This window comes from Rissa tridactyla, chromosome 5, assembly GCF_028500815.1.
Source record: "Rissa tridactyla isolate bRisTri1 chromosome 5, bRisTri1.patW.cur.20221130, whole genome shotgun sequence".
NCBI lineage: Eukaryota > Metazoa > Chordata > Aves > Charadriiformes > Laridae > Rissa > Rissa tridactyla.
The window spans coordinates 57,477,882-57,496,425 of NC_071470.1; the positions used below are offsets into that span (position 1 = coordinate 57,477,882).

The window sequence follows — 18,544 nt, forward strand, 5'->3', positions numbered from 1 at the left end:
GTCACTCTTCCATCAGTCTTTGCAGCAAGCACCGTCCTTTCTTTTTCCCTTGTTCTAACCAGTCTGTTTGCTTAAACACGCAATATAAAAGTGACTGAACCAGTGGTAAACTATGAGCATGCGATAAAATTACCCTCATTCAGATTCCAGTAGGATGATGAGCTAGAGTGAAGATAAAAGTAACTGACTCCAGCGTGTGATGCCCACTTGGGCTGGAGTCCTGCCTTTCCCTCACCCCACTGTCTCTTCCTCCTGCTGCATGTCCTGTGCAGGCTCAGGCCTCCTCCATGAGCCTGTTAATTAGCCTTGCAGAAAACTGATGGGGAAAAAAGCATGGTCTCATTTTTTTCTGCAAGGCTAGTGAGTTGAGTTGGCTTACGGAGGTGTCTGATGAATGTCAGGGCTAGGGCAGAGGTTGAACGATATGGCTAAAAACCAGGAATTGCACAGCCAGGACAGGAGAGGTAGGAAGAAGAAAAAGGGAGACAGAGAGTTGGAAAGGGGGAAAAAGCCTCGCCTATTCAGTGGAGGGAATATATTTGATCAGTTCAGCTGACTGGAACTGCTCTCTCTGTGTTTAGCCTCAATTATTTCTGCTTCCACTCTCCCATCCTTTAGTCAGTCTTTTCTCATTAGTAAGCCCTTCACAGTAGGGACAGTGCATAGTCTTGAGGGTGGACGCTGAGATACTGCGGGAACATTAAGACTGATGTTGCAATAGTAATTCTAGTAGGTGCAGTTCATCTCCAGGTAACTCTTGGGTTGGTTCCTCCATTTAAATGATAGTGGGGGGTTTTTCAGTATGTATCATAGAAGTGGTAGCCTCTCTTTTTTAAAGAAAATAGAAGACTCAGTTGTTCTAGGTAACTCGCAGAACCAATAGGTAGAGAGCTGCCTGACTTGTGAAGAAGAAACTGGGTGAAAAACACTAGTAAATTGGAGAGATGGTTGTTCCACGTATTTCAAGCACGTGCAGAAGCAAGACACAGGTAGGGTAAAGGTAGAGGCACGGGCCCCTTGTGTTTATGAAGTTGTAATCTTCACCTCCCCCGAGATTTAGGATAATTGGATTTTTTTCTTCCAGTTCTTTGACATGCATTTGAAAATTAAACATTAATGACCTGCCACAACAGTCGGTGCCATAGCATAGACTGGAGGGGCTGCGTGTGGTTGAGCTTAACCCTTCCAATAAATCATAGAATCATAGAATCACAGAATTGCTGAGGTTGGAAGGGACCTTTAAGATCATCGAGTCCAACCATTAACCTACCCTGACAAAAACCACTTCTAAACCATGTCCCTAAGTACCACATCTACCCTTTTTTTAAACACCTCCAGGGATGGTGAATCCACCACCTCCCTGGGCAGCCTGTTCCAATGTTTAATAACCCTTTTGGTGAAAAAATGTTTCCTAATATCCAATCTAAACCTCCCCTGACATAACTTGAACCCGTTTCCTCTTGTCCTATCACTTGTCACCAGGGAGAAGAGGTCAGCCCCCATCTCTCTACCACCTCCTTTCAGGTAGTTGTAGAGGGTGATAAGGTCTCCTCTCAGCCTCCTCTTCTCCAAGCTAAACAACTGCAGCTCCCTCAGTCATTCTTCATAAGGTTTGTCCTCCAGACCCCTCACCAGCTTTGTAGCCCTTCTCTGGACTTGCTCCAACACCTCAATGTCCTTCTGGTAGCGAGGGGCCCAAAACTGAATGCAGTACTCGAGGTGGGGCCTCACCAGTGCCGAGTACAGGGGGATGATCACTTCCCTCGTCCGGCTCACCACACTATTCCTGATCATTCATTTGCTTGCTGGGAAGCACACGCCGCTGCTGCTGCAGCACATGATGGATGAGGTACAATGTTAAGTAGCCCCACTCCATATGGAAATAACCCAAACCGTGCCTTTGGACACACACCAAACTGGGTCGACTTAGGCCTTTGTGTAGTTTCATGTTGGAAAAGCCTTATGGCGTCCTTCCTGGTGCAGGGTCAGCAGAGGCTGAATTGTGGCAGCTGAGGTTACATCTGGTTCTGAAGCGTAAGAGCTGCCGACAGCTGAGGGCCATGTAGGGCCTCGGGGAATCACAGGCTAGCCAGTTCTGCTTCGGCATGGAGACAACCCCCAGCCAAAACTGAAGTTACTGCCCTCATCAAATAGGTGTTACTGAAGAATAAGATTAAAACAAAAAAAAACCCAACTCTTTGTGGAGGACATCATAATTACAAATGAGAGATTTATTTTTATGGAAGAATTATTCAAAGATCGTGAAACAGAAAATAAGCCAGCTTGAGGATGTTGGAAGATGTTACACCATCAATATTAATATAGCAAATTGTGGAAAACACAAAATTAGATAAGGTGCTCCATTTTCAGTCATATCAGTAGGATCATTAGCAGCAATCACAAAACAGCAGGACTTAGGGTATTAAAATTGAAGAGGAAATAAATTTTGGCTTTTTTTCTGAAGTACAAACCATTTGTAAAGCCCTCGGTGTCCTCCATAGCATAGAGTTGTGCATGTATTAAAAAAGGGACGCAGGGCTTGTGTGCTCTTGTTGAAATTTAACACTGAGAAGGAGGCAAGCCAGTCTCAAGTATGTGCAGCACAGATAGGCAGTGGCTGCAAAGTGGCCGCACGTTATGTTTTATGCAGCGGTCCTCTCATTTTAGTAATCACCTATCGAATGTTAGCACAGCCGTCTATGTGTCAGGATCCCATGCAACTGGCACGCGACTCTTCACCACCACGGACAAAAAGTAACAGCACTGCTACAACAGGATCAGGCAGTAATTCCCACGGCTGCCAAAACAGCTAAAATCCATGGGAATGCAAGCTGGGCTGTCCCTGGGAACCTCATTTTGAGAGACACTCAGGTTAAATTCCATCAGTGTGTCTGAAATGATATATACTCTACTTGCAAAATCATAAAATCTTACTCTCTCTATATAAATAGTTATCTACAAAAGCTGCTTTATCCATAGAAAATTAGGATCCAGATTCTTCATTTTCTTTGCACATGAAGTGAGAATGCCCTGCAGAAGCACTGAGTCGCTACACACACAGTGGTAGACTCTTGGTAGAGCATCGTTGACATTAACAAAGCTACACCAATTTACATCAGCTGGGAATATGGTCCATAGGACCTAAGTTACACCGGAAGACAATAATGATTTCTCTCTCAAGCATTGTTTTGTGAATTCAGCCATTAAAACATGGGAAGTAATTAACATCTCAATATTACATATTGAAATTTAAAATATTGTAAAAATAGCATATTAAGCATATAATTTCAAACTTAAAAGGATTGGCATTTGCTTGTATGGTGGTTAAGCAATTCAGATTCTGTGTAATGTGGGTAAATCCACAGATTTCGCTGAGTTTGTGTACCTATGTCAAGCCTGCCATCAGCGCCCAGGTATTCGTGTATCACTTGTCCGTTCTGCCACATCTAGATTTCAAGCCACGCGATGCAGTTCTCATGTATCTGAAAAGGTATTTTAAACTCCTACTGAAGCTAACAGGAATTCAGCCAGCGTATGGAAGGTAGGACTAGGCTTCAAACAGCTCCTAGGACCCAGACTATTGCACTCTTCACCTCAAAAGCAAGCCGGACACAAATTCAAACTGAAAGAGGAAACTTTCCCTCTTCATGTTCTTATTCTTTTACTGGGCACTGAGCGTTTTTTAGAATAAAGCCCATTTTCTTGTCTGCAGGCAGCTCCATTCATATTGCCGATGCTTTCATTTGCACCTTCTGGCTGAGGACTCCCTTCAGTTGTCTGAAACAGAAATGAAGTGTCAGCGAAGGCACGAGCGTGTCTTCCAACAGGCAGCCACTGGACTTGCTTCCCATTAGGTAGCTCTGCCTGACTCTCCTCTTTTAGTGGCACAGCTTCTTAGCTTTGAAAGAAATTGAACTGAATGCGTACAAATGTCTGTGAGAGGAGGCATGCACCCTAAATCTAGTATCACCTAGTCAGCCAATAATCCACGGGGTCTCTGCCTTAATTACTACAGCCCCAGACAGCTGAGATATCGCCTTCCCACCATTCACAGCATCACTGGAAAACTCACCAAGAGACAGCTCAGTGAGCTTTCCTATAACACAGGGGTGACGTGTTTTTAAGGGTGTGGGAAATTATATATGATTTATCCAAAGCTGGGGCTGCAACCTAAGAAGTCCTAATTTGGATGCATGTCAGCCATTCATACTCAAAGAGCTACAGTGGAAACAAAATCCTGGGAACTCTCCGAAACCTTGGACACCTTCCAGGCTGAAGGCTTGCTTAGAAAGCCAAATATCCATCAGTAGCACACAATACCTAGAACTAGTAAAATTGTTGACTGCCGAGCTCACAATTTTGAGCAGCCCAAAGTCTGGTCGGTCTTGTCTGCACAGGAGGCAGACAAAGCGAGGGGCTTGTCTATAATATGTTTCTCGCCGTAGGTCTGTATTACTCATCTCTTTTTAGATTTGCCCCAGTAACACAATCCTCTCAGGTTTCTAGTGGCGGGTTACGTTCTGAGCTCGGTTTCAAGGCACAGAACCACTCACACAACAAAAAATGAAGGCGTGCTCTACCAAAGTAACATATACTTGCTTTGCCAAACACCCATCTGAGTAAGAGTCCAAGAAAAATTCAAAACCTACTTTTCTTTTACACTGTGCATTTGTAGATGCATTATTTTCTGTCTTCATTCCAGTTGCCTCTTCCATTTCTAAAAAAAAGTAATAAAATAATTAAAAAGAACCAGGGGTAAGTAAGCACACAGTCAATTTAACAGCTGGCTGAAGTAAAAAAAACCTAATCAGCTATTCCTCTGGGCATTTATCACACAGAAGAATAACTGAGGAATGATGAATACTTCCTAAAACATTTTTCTGAGGCAATGTGATTAATGTATCAGGACTGTGTGGCCTGGGGGTGTTTGGTGAAATTAACAGCCTGACTGTAGCACGGGGGTTCAGACAGACTTTTCAGAGCTGAATTCTGCCTTTTTCCAGCAGGTTTGTGCTAGTCCGACTCCAGTTGTTAGAATCTCAGGAGATGGGAGCGTTCAGCATAGAATGGGCTTGGGGAGTCCTTACAATAACAGTATACCTCACGTTGTTTTCCCCTGGACTGGTCCCCAGTTAGAAGATAAATACAGCCTGGAAATCTTCAGGCTGAATTTGAGTGAGACAATCAAGTTCCAGTATGACAGTTAAAAAAAAAGAAAAGGAAAAAAAAAAAAAAAAAAAAGAAGGTAGAGCACATTATGGAAAGTTTGACCACTGTTTCAGCAGTGTCTTTCAGGCCTGTGCTCAATTAACATGTTCGCTCCTTAACATATAGCATATGTGACCAGAAATGAGTAGCAACATTGAGTCTGTGAGAGAACGGATCAAGAGCAGGATTTTGCCTAAAAGTCTGGATGAAGTACACATGGGGCTTTTTACTTATTTATAATAATTGACATTAAGAACAGCAGTTTGGACAAGTGGTAAGAAATGTAACCGATTACTTTCCTTTGCATTTAATGGCCTAGATTATGGCGGATGGTGTTTCTAATGGGTCACCTGGAAAATGAATGAAGAAGAGTATTCCTTTGAGAATACATACCTGTGAGAAGTGCATCAATTGTCTCCACTACGTGTTTTGCATCTTCCATTGTGAAACACATTGGTGGTTTAAATTTCAGTATATTTCTGTGGGGTCCATCTGCACTAAGAAGGATATGATGCTCTTTCAGCCTGTGGAAAGAGGAAACATCTGCGCTAGAGGCAGGTATAGAACTATATTGTGTCCTGTCAGATCCTTCAGGCCGAGTTAGATTTTAAAACTTTGCTTTTCCCAGTATTATGTTATTGAAAGCTACACAAATTTAAACTGAAATTAAGGACTAACTGCTGGGGAACATTAGGAGGGTCTGATCACTGCACATAGTCTTTAAAAACCATTTACTTGTAAATAAGGTGAAGGGCTTCAGCTGTGGCTGGTGTTCGCTTTTGTTGATCTTTCACCAGATCCACTCCAACAAACAATCCAACACCCCTGGAACAGAGAAAAAAAATACAGAGAAGTGAAATCCAGTGTCAACAACCCAAGCCTTCTCCTGCAAATGCAAAACCTGTTTCTAACAACTGCAATTCCCTTCCCTAGGGTGCAAGCAGGGAAGGAGCAGCAGGAAAGAGACGAGACTTTCTCTTTGGTCATATTTTGGCACTGGCTACTTCAGACAATCAAGTGGGATAACAGGTATTTCTAGATAAATAAATTTAGCTGGCTCATAAAGGCTACCTGGCCACTTAAGAGCGATAGAATAATTTTCTTTCTCTCTTATCTGGCAAACATCAAGCCAAGGAGCTGTGGAAGACAAATAACCAAAAACAAGAACTAAAAAGACCCCCTACAACCCAGCCCACCCCCAAAAACCCCTGAAGGCAGTTATCATGGCAGTAGCATAAGGAAAATCCACACGAACATCTCCAAATGAAATGGACCAGAGATTTGAACAAGGTCGCTATCATCCCAACAGTGTGCTGACAACTGGGCTATTGCACGCGGATGGCTCTTTCTACCACTTTCTCCCAGAAGTTTTCTAGTGGCTAGGCTTATACCTAACTAAGCAGTGGATGGACAACTTTTTTGAAAGATTTATTGCCTTACAATATCAGTTTTGGGTAGTCCATTTTAAAAAAGAGGTGTAGCACAGTCATGACATAATGTTTCTGAGTTCCCCTTACCCTAACTTGTTGATTTTTCTAGCACAGTTCTTTTTCTTCTCTGACATTGCTGTAAGGCACCCACCTTATATCTCCCACTAAGGGATGTTTCTCCTTTTGCTCAGCCAGCAACTCCAGGAGATAATTTCCTACGCGTGTAGCATTTCCTTGGAGATCTTCTTTTTCTATCACCTCCAGCACGGCCAAACCAATAGCACAAGACACCGGATTGCCTCCAAACTGATAGTAAAGACAAATAGGAAAACCAAACTCATCAGAAAAAGTCATCTGTGTCTATCCATGTAGTTTTCACTTGCCCTCTCCTGCTTGGCATGCCACAAGGAAAGCTTGAAGAGGTGGGGATTTTGTGGAGCACTGTCCCCCACACTTTGGGCCCTGTAAGAGGCCCAAGGGCGGGGCTCCCTCTTCCTCCGCTTCGGGTTTCAGTAATTTGAAGATTTCACAGCTGAAGTGTTCAAGATGCTCTCATGGTTTGCTGATTGCACGTGCAGGCAAAATGCTCCTGTGAAGAAGAGTGGGTGATAGATCTGGTATTCCTTGAGCCGGAGGGTATAAACTCCATTGAAAGCAGGGGAATCGTGGTAGCTGGGAAGAAGGCTCAGTCACAGGAGCAGAAAGAGGACTCAGTAAACAAGCTGCTTCTCTGTGGCACGCATGCAGCTCAAATGTTTCCTGGTAAAAAGGTCACTGTTTTGTTAGGTGACAACTGCAGAGCAAGGTCTGCCAGGGCACGAGCCCCACCGGCAGAAAGCCTATCCTACAGAATGAAAGTTTACATGGTCAACATTTCAGAGGGGGCGGAGAGCGCGAGCAGTAAGGAAGAATTTATCTGTATGGATGTGAGCTGAGATGCATGACTTGCCAGAGAGCTGTGCTGGTCCCTATTAAGATATACCACTTGGTACAGAGCATATTTCAAAGCCTCTCCACTTGCTTTTAGATATTAGACTGTGGTTGACTCAAACTCTTAGTGATGTGTTACAGTGATGAACACAGACGTTAGCTGAATCACCTGAACAACTTCTAACCGCTAAATGCAGACCGAAAGACAAAAAGGCAAACCTTCACCTATGAACTTACTGTATTGAAATACTCCAGTCCAGAGGCACCAAAACCTTCAGCGATTTCCCTTGTTGTGACCACACAAGACATAGGGTGGCCATTGCCAATGGGCTTTCCCATGGTAACGATGTCAGGCACAAAATCTTCGCCTTGCAGCTGGAATGCCCAAAAATGCTTCCCCACTCTGCCAAAGCCAACCTGGACCTCATCAGCTATGAACACTCCACCTGCTGCACGCACGTACCTGAGAACAAACAGAGTATCTTGAATGACTAATGCTGCAGTACACGTCTCGGTTAGGCAATCTGGGACAAGGGAGTTCGTGTTACAAAAATTCTCCACTGTGAGACCAGGTTAGGGAAAAAAAGAAAGAACGTGGCTGCTGAGACACAGCTACAGCTATTTCAATTGATAAATTCTTTAGTTTGCTAAAGTTTTTGATGCAAAATAGAGGTAGTGTAATGGTACTGCAGGGTTATGTCTATGATGGTTCAGCTTCATCTTCCATCAAAATTATGGCCCGAGGATTAAAGACAGAAAAGGAAAGACAATTATCCAGCTAAAAAAAATCAGTCAGCTGATGTTCCATTAAAAAAAAATAGAAGTGGAATCATACTCTTCAAAAAATAGAGAGGAAGCACACATAGACAAGAACAAGAGAGGGTGATAGCTGAATTGACTGGATAAGCCTATAGTGAAAACCCAGTTTCTTTGGTTAATTTTCAGTTATACCCTTTTGAAGTGATGTACGTACTCTGCCACTTTCTGGAAATAGCCCGCAGGTGGAATTACTTGACCTCCACAGCTCTGCATGGATTCAGCTATGAAGGCAGCAATCTACAAAAAACAAACTCAGGTGAGAGCTGTGTTCACCTACTTGGCCTTTACACAAACATCTAACAGTCTAGAAACAAACGTTTAAGAGAGTGCCTTAATTTAATCACGCAATGGGTTGGACAACCGAGGGCTCTTGAGAACAGCTATGGCTAAAGAATTTATTCATTTTGTAATCTGGGGTGCCCAAATTTGCAGTAGCCAGGGCCACCTTTGCAACCTGATGGGAATACAAGGACCTCCTTTAAGCCCCAGTCCTACAGCTGTTGAAGCGGAAAACACTGGTGTCAGCGGATGGTGGATCAGGCTCCTGGGAGCTCTGTAAATTTATTGACAAATTTCAATTTACAGGAGACACACAACGGTGTTGGCCATTTTCCCCAAGAGGTTAATAAAACTTGCTTAATGCCAAGGTTCTCCAGAAATGGGTATATGTGGTGATCAGCTTTTTTCTTCAGTCCTGAACACCAGGTAGAGGTGGGTAGAAGCTGAACTGTAAGATGACCTGAGGCTACGCTTTGGGCACCCCTGTCTAATGCAAAAAACTACACAAGAAAAATGTCAGCATGAGGCACTTGACAAAAGAGGAGAAAAATTCTACAGGTGAAATAATTCCAGTTGCTAGGAATGAAAAAGGAAGTTATTTCAAGTCAGGAAGGGTAAGAGCAGCGGATCAGATACACTGGAACATCAAAATTCGTTTCTTGTCAACAGCAGAGGTCTATGCAGCAGATATACGATATTACCCCAAAGTCTCAGCATAAGTCTGCTATTTAAGGGATCGCATCCCCACACCACTTGTGAACCCCTCCCTGAGCATCAAGAGGTCTCTCTGGGCTGGTGCGGTCTTCCTGGAAACAAGGCCGAGCAGTAACGTGTAAAGAACCTATATTTGAAGGTTCTATACTTGAACATTATATTTGAAGAGGCATGAAGAGGCATGCTACGGCCCAAGAGTACGAAGCTTCCCATAGCATGTGAGGCTTAGCCTTTAGCACAACTTGTCCTGCCACAGGTCTATGTCACCAAAACCTAAGAAATATGCAAAAGAAAGGAAACAAGGGAAGAAAAAACAAAACTATCCGTTAGTAGAGAATAAAAAAAGAGTTGATGAAGAAACTAAAAGAAGAGTGATGTAAGTCCATTGGACTAGAAGGGAACGTGTTGTTCCAATCTCCACTGAAGTCCTCTGTGACTTCAGTGGGCTTTGGATCAAGCCCTACATGTCTTAAAACACTAATGTCATTATACAAAACATTACACACGTTTTAAGCAAACCTGTTCAGAAATTGACTGTTTTTATCAAGGTCACATTGTGTATGACTGAAAGGTTCACCTTCCTAGAGGACTCCAAAGTTATCTTGAGGTACTAGACTCAGAAATGTAGTATCAAGATTTTATCTAGCATATTTTCTCCATGTCCTGCAGACTTTTACATATCCTTGCTAGAATTTGTGATGTATTTTCTCAGCTGACCTCAAAGCTTGCCCTGAGATATTTACAATCAGTAGATTCAATGCATAAAATAGGAAATTAAATGGCTTTTGTTGTATCTGCTTATTTACAACTGTATTATTGAGCCTTTCATTAATGCCTAGAAAAATTATGATCAGAGCATCAGGTAGAAAAATGGACCATTTCGAACACAGAACCCACCATCAAAAAAATGAAGGGCAGGGGGAAGCAAGGGAAACTGAGTAAAGAAACATGTCCTTAGTTGCCTGTTTCATGCCCCCATGCCACACTTAACAGATGAAGCCTCAGCATTTCTAGAGCGCAAAACACACACCTTCCGTCCATTCTTCTGTGCTTCTTCAATAATCTTTTTCACCTCTTCAGCATAGGCACTTGCTGGATCTGGGTGGTCTTCCCTGTATTTCCCTCTGTAGATATCTGGAGGAGGAGCCTGAAAAAAAACATTTTTTTTTTTTTTAAAGCCCATCCTTCTATGAAACATTTACTTTCTTTTCTATTGCTCTGCATTTTTGTCTTTCCATATTATCTATAATAGGAGTTAGTACTGCCTGAATTTCTGCATGGAATTGCAAAAATGCTTACAGGAGCTTAAACTCAATCCAGCCCCGTGATGTGTTCAACACTACTGGACACAACTGCTGAGCCATCATCTACCTCATCCACCTTTCAAGACCGTCCCTCCTCTCCCCAAAACACAATACTGAGTCCTCGTCCATCATCTTATTTCTGATTCTTGCAGAAAGATCCATTTCTGCAACTGGAGACTGGGGTTTTCCAGTCTGCCGCTTCCCTTCCAGCGTCCTAGTCGCGGTACAAATCTGTATGACCTTCAAGCCTCTACAAACGGTGCTGGGAGACGTTCAGTAAATAAGAGGAAGGAAGCGGTATAAAAAGGTGGATACTACTTTGGCAGTGTGGTTAGCACAAAGAGGCCTAGATAGGAAAGACCTGCTTGGTGTACATCTCTGGGCTGAGAATGACTTTTGCCTTTGTAAGATATACAAGTTCAGGCTGAAAATCAGACCGTATCCCACTCAGTCGGACACCCATGAGCTCTGTACCCAGATCTGTGTGAACCTGCAGAGTCTGCCTTTCCAGTTTTTGGAAGTAGTCTCAAAACTCCTGCGTATCTTTAGCCAAACCAACACAACAGCTATCAGCAAATTTCTTCAAACTGTGTAACTACACAGTGCAGTGTCCCAGCAGCACTACGAAGGAAATCAGCCTCACAGCTGAATACCCTCTTAGAGAACCAAAAGCAAATAATTCTGCCGTCTTTAATCCACTGACAAAGAGCAAAGTGTACGTACTTTAGCATCAGCATAACAGAATGAAAGTATATTCACACCAGAAGTGGGTAATTCAATATGCTGCATAACAGGCATCAAAATAACAAAAAGCAAAAAAAACACACTTACCACATGCACAAACTCCTTCTTGCTGTCCTTTCCCAGCTGATTAAATTTATAGGGACTGATGTCAATCAGAGATGTAACATGGCCATGGTAAGCACTGCATGAGTGTTAAATATTGAAGTCACTTTTCACCAAATTTACAGAAGACCTAAATTTACAACCTTGCCCATAAATAATCCAGAATAAGCAACTGTATCTGCAACACAGCAGCACTGTTTGTGAGGGGATATTGATTTAGTTTACTCATTCTTTCTCTCAAAGACAATATGAAATTGCTGTTGACTTTAATTCTCTAGCGAGACTGAAACCAGGTTGGTTTTTTTTCCTGCATGAAATCAACTGCCAGCACGGGGACAGACCCAGATGATATCCCCTGGACCGCACCGCCTCTAAGTTGGCTGCCCCGGCAGCCCAAGGTGGGTCCAGCTCCCTCATTTCCAACCTGTGGGCCCCACTCCGGCCAACCCAAGCTTTGCAAGCTAGACCCCAACACCACTGCAAAGACTCTCAAGAGCGTGCATTGCATCAGAAGGGGGGGACCTTCTGCAGCAGCAGGAGCAGCAGCACACCGCTACCTGCCCTGAAGGCCCTACAGGCTAGACTGTTTGGCAGAAGCCACTTTCAGGATAAGGTTGACTATTGTTTGAATATAAAAGCTTTATAATACAGAATATGCTCAAGATGGTTACCACCGAGGCCAATTTGATTTAGAAATGAAAAACACAGCCTTCTGAACCTAAAGCATGTAGCAGCTTCACTCAGGGAACAAACACTTTTGTTGAGCCATAAACCTGAAGCAAAGTGAACCTCAAAGCAAATCAAAGACCTGTTCACAATCTCATCATCGCACACACATAGGGTAGAGAGGATGTTTTTGCACTCCTTTGTCTTCTTTAAACCTTTCTACTAGCCAGTCAACAAAATCTGCCAATGGACACAGAGAAATGACAGAAAGCCCACCCTGACTGGGATGGCAGCTATGGCAAAAGCCTACAGAGCCTTGAGGTCTGGGCAAAGAAACATCCTGTGGTGTTCAGGAACAGAAGATGTTGCAGTGAAACAGTGGCAGAGCCTGCTCCGTCCTCAGCCTCTCCTGACGGAAGCTACTCTCAGTGGCTCCAAATCTTGGCCACGTGAGTCAAGGAGGGCTAACAGGAATCGGAGCACAGCTGAGTCAAACAAGCTTTGTGCCATTCAGACAGACACATGCTCTTGCAGTTGCTCTGGCTGGACTTTCTAATCACAGCCTGAGAAGAAGACCCAGCCCCACAGCAGCATAACCAGCCCTACAGCTGCGTCTAGGATAGGGAAACCCAGAGACGTGGCTGGACGCCTTCCCCACGGCTGACGGCCTCTCAGTGCCTCCTGATTTTGGAGCTGCTTGGTTTTGTGTGTGTACTTGCGTTCACTGGAAGAGAGCGGAGCATCAGTGCAGCACCTCTGCAGAGCTACAGGATCTTTCCTCTTGACCACTGATTATTTATTTGTACAAAAAGAAACGTGTCTATCAGGGCACGACAAAAAGAAACCCCTTTTCCAGAGCAGCCCGGTGGCCAGACCACTCATTGGTGTTTCAACCCAATGTTCAAGTCTCTGGCTGGAATTGCTTGGGGAGTCTCTGTGGGAAATGCCCTGTAACAGGTGATTGACCTTCTGGGGTGACTGACAACCTTATTTTTCAGAGATCTTCAAAACTTGTGCTTATCCAAATGTGGAAAAGGGATTTCCTGACCTGTTCTAGTATGAAAGCAACAAAGCTTTTCTTTCAGGAGGCAGTGGAGTACAAACAGCGGGGGGTTGCTGCAAAGCCGCTTCTGAAGCAATGGCAGGAGGTGCTGGCTGCATTCACAGAAGCTACTCTATGGACTTACTTTTCAAGGGTGATCACGTCTTGGTGCCCATGGTACTGCCGAGCCAGTCGTAAGGCAAGATCATTTGCTTCAGACCTGCACAATAACAGATACAGCCGCAAAATAGTGAGGAAGCGCTTCCAATTACAATGGTATTCTGACAGAGAAGAGGAGGCAAGGGACTGATGGATATAATAAATCAACACAGCAGGCTCTGTTGCTATACGGATTACAATGCTGATGTTGAGATTGGAAATGCCACGTAAGAGGGCACAGAAAAAAACCAGCTCTTTGTATAAACAGCAAACAAAGAGATGCCTTCTTTCCCTCCCCCAGTTTGCTTGTAGATATTTACATCCTCTTGGCACAAATGAGACCGCTTCGCAGCCGAGAGCGCAACGCAGCCGCACACCCTCGAAAAGCAACAGGGTGCCAGCCCCATCTCCCACCCTCCGCCACGGCTCCGTCCTCCCCAGCGCTTGCACCATCGGGCAGCAGAGAACCCAAATCTGCTCCCTGGGTGAAGCCTCAAACCCCCAGCCTGACCCGCAGCAGCCCCTCTGCTCCCAAGTGGTCTCTTCTGGCAATGTAAGTGATCACAGGCTAAAAGAAGCCTAAGAAGACCACTTGTTTCCAAGGCCATGTGTCTGTTTACAGCTAGCGTTCCCCAATCTGTACGTAACGTTCACCAATTTGCAGTCTGATTTGCTTTTCTTGCTTTTTTCCCCTCTCTTTTTGCATAGCGTTCAGCAGACTGGTCTGCTGTTTTGGCTCTCTTGCACTGAGCCATCACGCTCAATGTGACAGCTGCAAATAGGAAGCATCCTTCCATCAGTACCGGAAATATTTTTGTTGCTTATTACTAAGTCCTACTTCTTAAGATTTGGACCAAACTCTTCTGAGCGTCCATCCCAAACAGGACCGAAATGGTCGTAATGGAAAAAAAAAATAACTACTCAGACGTACCCAGAGTTAACAAAATAGCAAACAGAGAGTTTCTCGGGCAGGGTGGCTGTAAGACGCTGTGCGTACTGAACCAGGTTGTCATGCAGGAACCGGGAATTTGTATTGAGCAGCTCCATCTGTTTTGTTGCAGCCTTTATCACGTACGGATGACTGTGGCCAACTAAAGAAGAAAATAATTAGTTATTACTAGCAAGCAGTCAGTTACTGAACCACAGAAGGACATTCAGAGAAGCACTTTGAATATCACCACTTGGAAGAAGCGTCTGCGATCCCCATTAGGCATGAAGGAACAGAAGCAGTCTTACAAGCTGAACCTCTTACCATGTGCAACGTTGTTGATGCAGTCTAAGTATTTTTCTCCTTTCTCATCAAACATATATTGGCCCTGAGCACGCACTATCTTCAGAGGGTCCTTGGCAAAGAAAACTTTGCAGGAAGGCCTAAAAAAAATAAATTACAAAATAAGACCATTTTAGTTTTCTCAGTTGTTCCCCCTGCTTTGAGTGCTGAGGGGGCTGATGTTTTGCAGCTCTGGAGACAACTGCCTCCCTCTGCAAAGAGCCGGTGAGTGGTTCAGGCGGCGGAAAAAGCCGGGTTCTTGCTGAAAATAAAAACAGCCCCCGCACACCTCCCCAGGCACAGTGGGAATAGCATTAGGTCTTTAATAAGGGCGTTTTCGAAGCACGACCCTGTCTGCAAGTGGTTTCACAGGAGCATAGTGACTGCAAGTCGTTCCAGGTCCTTATATGTCCTGCTGCGTTTCTAGGCTGTCGCTCTGTTTATTTACATGCCTTATGAACATGTATGGCCAATTAACTCGCTGGGAATAAAACTAAGTTGTCGAGCACTGTTTTATACTACAGCCAAAAATTCATTACGCAATGGATGACTGTACCGTATAGAGGTCACATTCAAGAACAAAACACTAATGCCTTGCAGGCTTTATTTTCAGAGGTGCTGAACTAAAAATCTCAGTATCTCATCCTGACTGCTTTGGATAAAATCTTTAAAAGCAGCTTTTTATAAGCACCTAAATCACACTGGCTTCCAGCAAAACTCAGGCTCCTTGTAAAATTATCCAAAGTATTCTCTAAACGCGCTTCTTTTTTTTGTGTTCCCCCTCGCCGAGAACGTGCCACCAACATAATTATGTTGAATGATATCACTGAGCAGAAGGAAAGTCTTCTGAACTTTTCAAAATGTTTATATGGCCTCAGATAAACACAGTCGTTTCCAGGTAACTCAGACAGCACTGCTAATGCATCCCTACTGTCACGTATATTAAGAGTATGAACTTGTGAAGCCCAAATGTGACTCCTACGAAGTGAAGTTGTTCACGTTCTCATAGCTTCTAGCCCCATTGCATAGATCTTTTCTGACATCTTCAGCTATTCCTCTGGTACACTTTAAAATCAGTGCACATCATCATTGTCATCGGCCATTGCCTGACTACAGTTTTTTCTTCTGTTGTCAGTCCTTTCTGTGAAAGTTTCTTTTTGTTCACGTAACACAGCCCAACGCTATAATCCTTGCACTGGCAAGAGTCCCTTAACATTAAGCTGGCTCCTAAGGAGAAGTTTTTGTGCACGCTTTATGAAACCATAACTTTTACGACTCTTTAGTGAGCTTTTCATACATTCCACACATTTAGGATGTGATCAGCAAATAGCCAGTGCTGGTTCTAAACAAGCTGGACTTATTTTTCACTTGGCGACACCTCCTGAAGAAGGTGGAAATAATATAATATTGCAATACAGTGGGATCAGATACGTGCCCAGCCAGGACACAGCTCAGGTCTCGGCGGCAGGCAGCCTTCCTGAATTTCCCCCAGTTAGACTCGGCTTAAGAAATCTCCTCAGCTTCATTTGACAGAGGCGTCTGTTTCTCAGGAGCCTGCAGTTTGTTCACAGAAGCACCCTGCACAGCAGCATTTTAGAAGTACGCCCGGGTACCACATTCTGGCTGCTGCCTTCCTTTGATCTGTTAAAAAAAGAGCCAAGTAGCGTCCGATGTGCTGTTGCTTTCATGAAGTGGCCCGAAGACGTGGCAAGCTGAAGGGCTGGCAGCTCCTCTCCTTCCCCCGCCGCCCCCGGCCGGGGGCACCTCTCGCCTGCCGGGGCTGTGTCGCCCCCCAACCCCGCTGCTCGCCCCCGGCCGGGCGCTGTCACCGCCGGGGCGGGGGCGGTGAAGCCACCGGAGACCTTCCTCATGGAACCATAGAATGGTCTGGGTTGGAAGAGACCTTAACGATCATCTCGTTCTAACCCCCTTGCCCTGGGCAGGGACACCTCGCACTAGACCAGGCTGCTCAAAGCCCCATCCAGCCTGGCCTTGAACACTTCCAGCGATGGGGCATCATCCTTCTCCTCCTGCCCCTCATCCCCCTCCTCCTCCTCCTCCTCCTCCTCCTCCTCCCCGCACCGCTCCCGGCCCCGCCGCCGCCCCTACCCGATGTGCTTCCTCCGCAGGGCGATGGTCTCCGCCTTGCTGTACCGCTCCTCCATCCTCACGGCACGGCTCGCCACGGCTCGGCACGGCCGGGGTTCCCCCCCCTCCTCTTATGCCGGCGCCGGCCCCCGCCAAACCCCTCCTCCCTGCCGGCCTCCCGCCCCCCCGCCTTCCCCGGCGGGACGGCCCGGCCGTCATCTCCGCACCCCCACCCGGGGTTTTCTTTCGGGAGGCTCGTGTTTACTGTTTAGCTAAGGCTCAGACGCTACAGACATCCTCGGGGGGAAGGGGGGGGGGGGGGCAAGCGGTCGATTTAATCAAAATTAGGGTCGTAACTGAAGGACCTTCACAGATCCTGATCTCCCAGAACCTGTCTGTAAATGTAGGTTGAGATGTATACGCCCATCAAAACCAGTATCCATAGTTCTTATACAGCAGCACAAATTAGTAAGAGCTATGGTTTTCTATGTTTTTATACACGTTAAGTAGAAAAGGGCTCCAGCCCTGGTGCTCAGATGCATTGGTACACCCTTTTTCAGTATAAACTGAAAGTATAACTGGTCCTATGATATCTTTCTGACCACAGCACCCATATAGGAGCGATATGCTTGAATGTGGCATTCCTTCATGGCTACCTTTGATAACCATCTCACTGGACATCAAAGCCCATAAGAAAAAGAGTGGACAATTTCATGGGGAAGAAGGGCAGCATTCATGTCAAGAGGCATCGCGTTTCAACACAGCGAAGCTGCTGGAGGAGCACCTCAGCTTTACCTTTTCCCTGCCACGGATGCACCCTCTCCTCGCCTGGAGGCTGCTCCTGCGCAGGGGCAGCCAGCAGTAAAACCTGCGCCCACGTCCTGCTGCCCCATCTGTAGCTCGTCTGTGCCACCTGCAGCGCTGTGCTTGGAAGAGTTTTCACAGAGCATATGTAAAGCCACGCAATTTCCTGTGCTGATGATACTTGCCTTCCCTAGATCGGTATCCAGTAAGTCATCCCAAATTTTGCAGATGGAGGAAGCACACCTCCTGATTTTTACATCTCTGCCAGTAAGCCACCTTTCTGCTTCTCTAGTCAAGTATTTCTTTTCCTACAGGCATTTTTCCTGAGCTGCTTCAGACAGCCTTTATTTTGAAGCTCCACAGCTTTCGCATTCCTGCTCCATCGGAAACTTTGCCTCACCAACCAACGGAACAGCCGTCAGCAGAAGTGGTAGGAGGCACCAGCAGCTACACCTCCATATCCCAGCAGAGATGGCAGCTGCCTGTCTTCAGTGCCTTGTCCAGGCAGAGGAAGGCATGGACTTAAAAGACATGAGGGATTTTTTCAGAGCTGTCGGCTAGGGCAAGCATTGTGTGGGCAGCGGTGAGATTCATTGATGGGTCTCAAGAAGAGAACAGGCGTTTAGATCTCCTGCCATCCAAGTTGAGCCTAGGCTAGAGCCTGCCAGGAATGCTGTCTGCAATGCTTTTCCATTTTGCCCGCACCTCTGAAAGCTGGGGAATGATACTTAGCACGGGGTAGATGTAATTCAAGGTGTGCACATCATATACCGGACCTAATTGCAAGCCTTTTGTAACAGTAATGTAAAGGAAGGCTGGGGGCCGGGCAGTGAATGGCAACATGTGAGTCTGAGAGTCCGAAGGCATTTCAGGAGCGATGATTTTCCTGCATCCAGCTGGTGCCTGCCCTCTGCCGGTGCCGAGCACAGCCTTGTCCCTCCTCTGGAGCTGCTGGGAACGCTGACACGGGAAAATTTCAGCTGTT

The 18,544-nt window shown here is 45.4% G+C and overlaps 1 protein-coding gene across 2 annotated transcripts; it reads right to left on the reverse strand.

Moving 5' to 3' along the window:
• Positions 1 to 2,213: 2,213 nt before the first annotated feature.
• ETNPPL (ethanolamine-phosphate phospho-lyase) lies at positions 2,214 to 16,903 on the reverse strand. 2 transcript variants are annotated; one of them, XM_054203591.1, is made up of 13 exons: positions 16,777 to 16,903; positions 14,650 to 14,768; positions 14,329 to 14,488; positions 13,384 to 13,458; positions 11,516 to 11,609; positions 10,411 to 10,527; positions 8,542 to 8,624; positions 7,806 to 8,031; positions 6,790 to 6,944; positions 5,944 to 6,033; positions 5,602 to 5,732; positions 4,650 to 4,717; positions 2,214 to 3,777 (listed from the first exon to the last, which is right to left on the reverse strand). In XM_054203591.1, the coding sequence occupies exons 1-13, from the start codon at positions 16,830 to 16,832 to the stop codon at positions 3,646 to 3,648; spliced, it is 1,506 nt and encodes a 501-aa protein (XP_054059566.1). In that variant the 5' UTR covers positions 16,833 to 16,903; the 3' UTR covers positions 2,214 to 3,645. The 2 variants fall into 2 exon arrangements, with proteins under 2 accessions (XP_054059566.1, XP_054059567.1); XM_054203592.1 differs by lacking the exon at positions 16,777 to 16,903 and adding an exon at positions 16,335 to 16,338.
• Between the last annotated feature and the right edge of the window lie 1,641 nt (positions 16,904 to 18,544).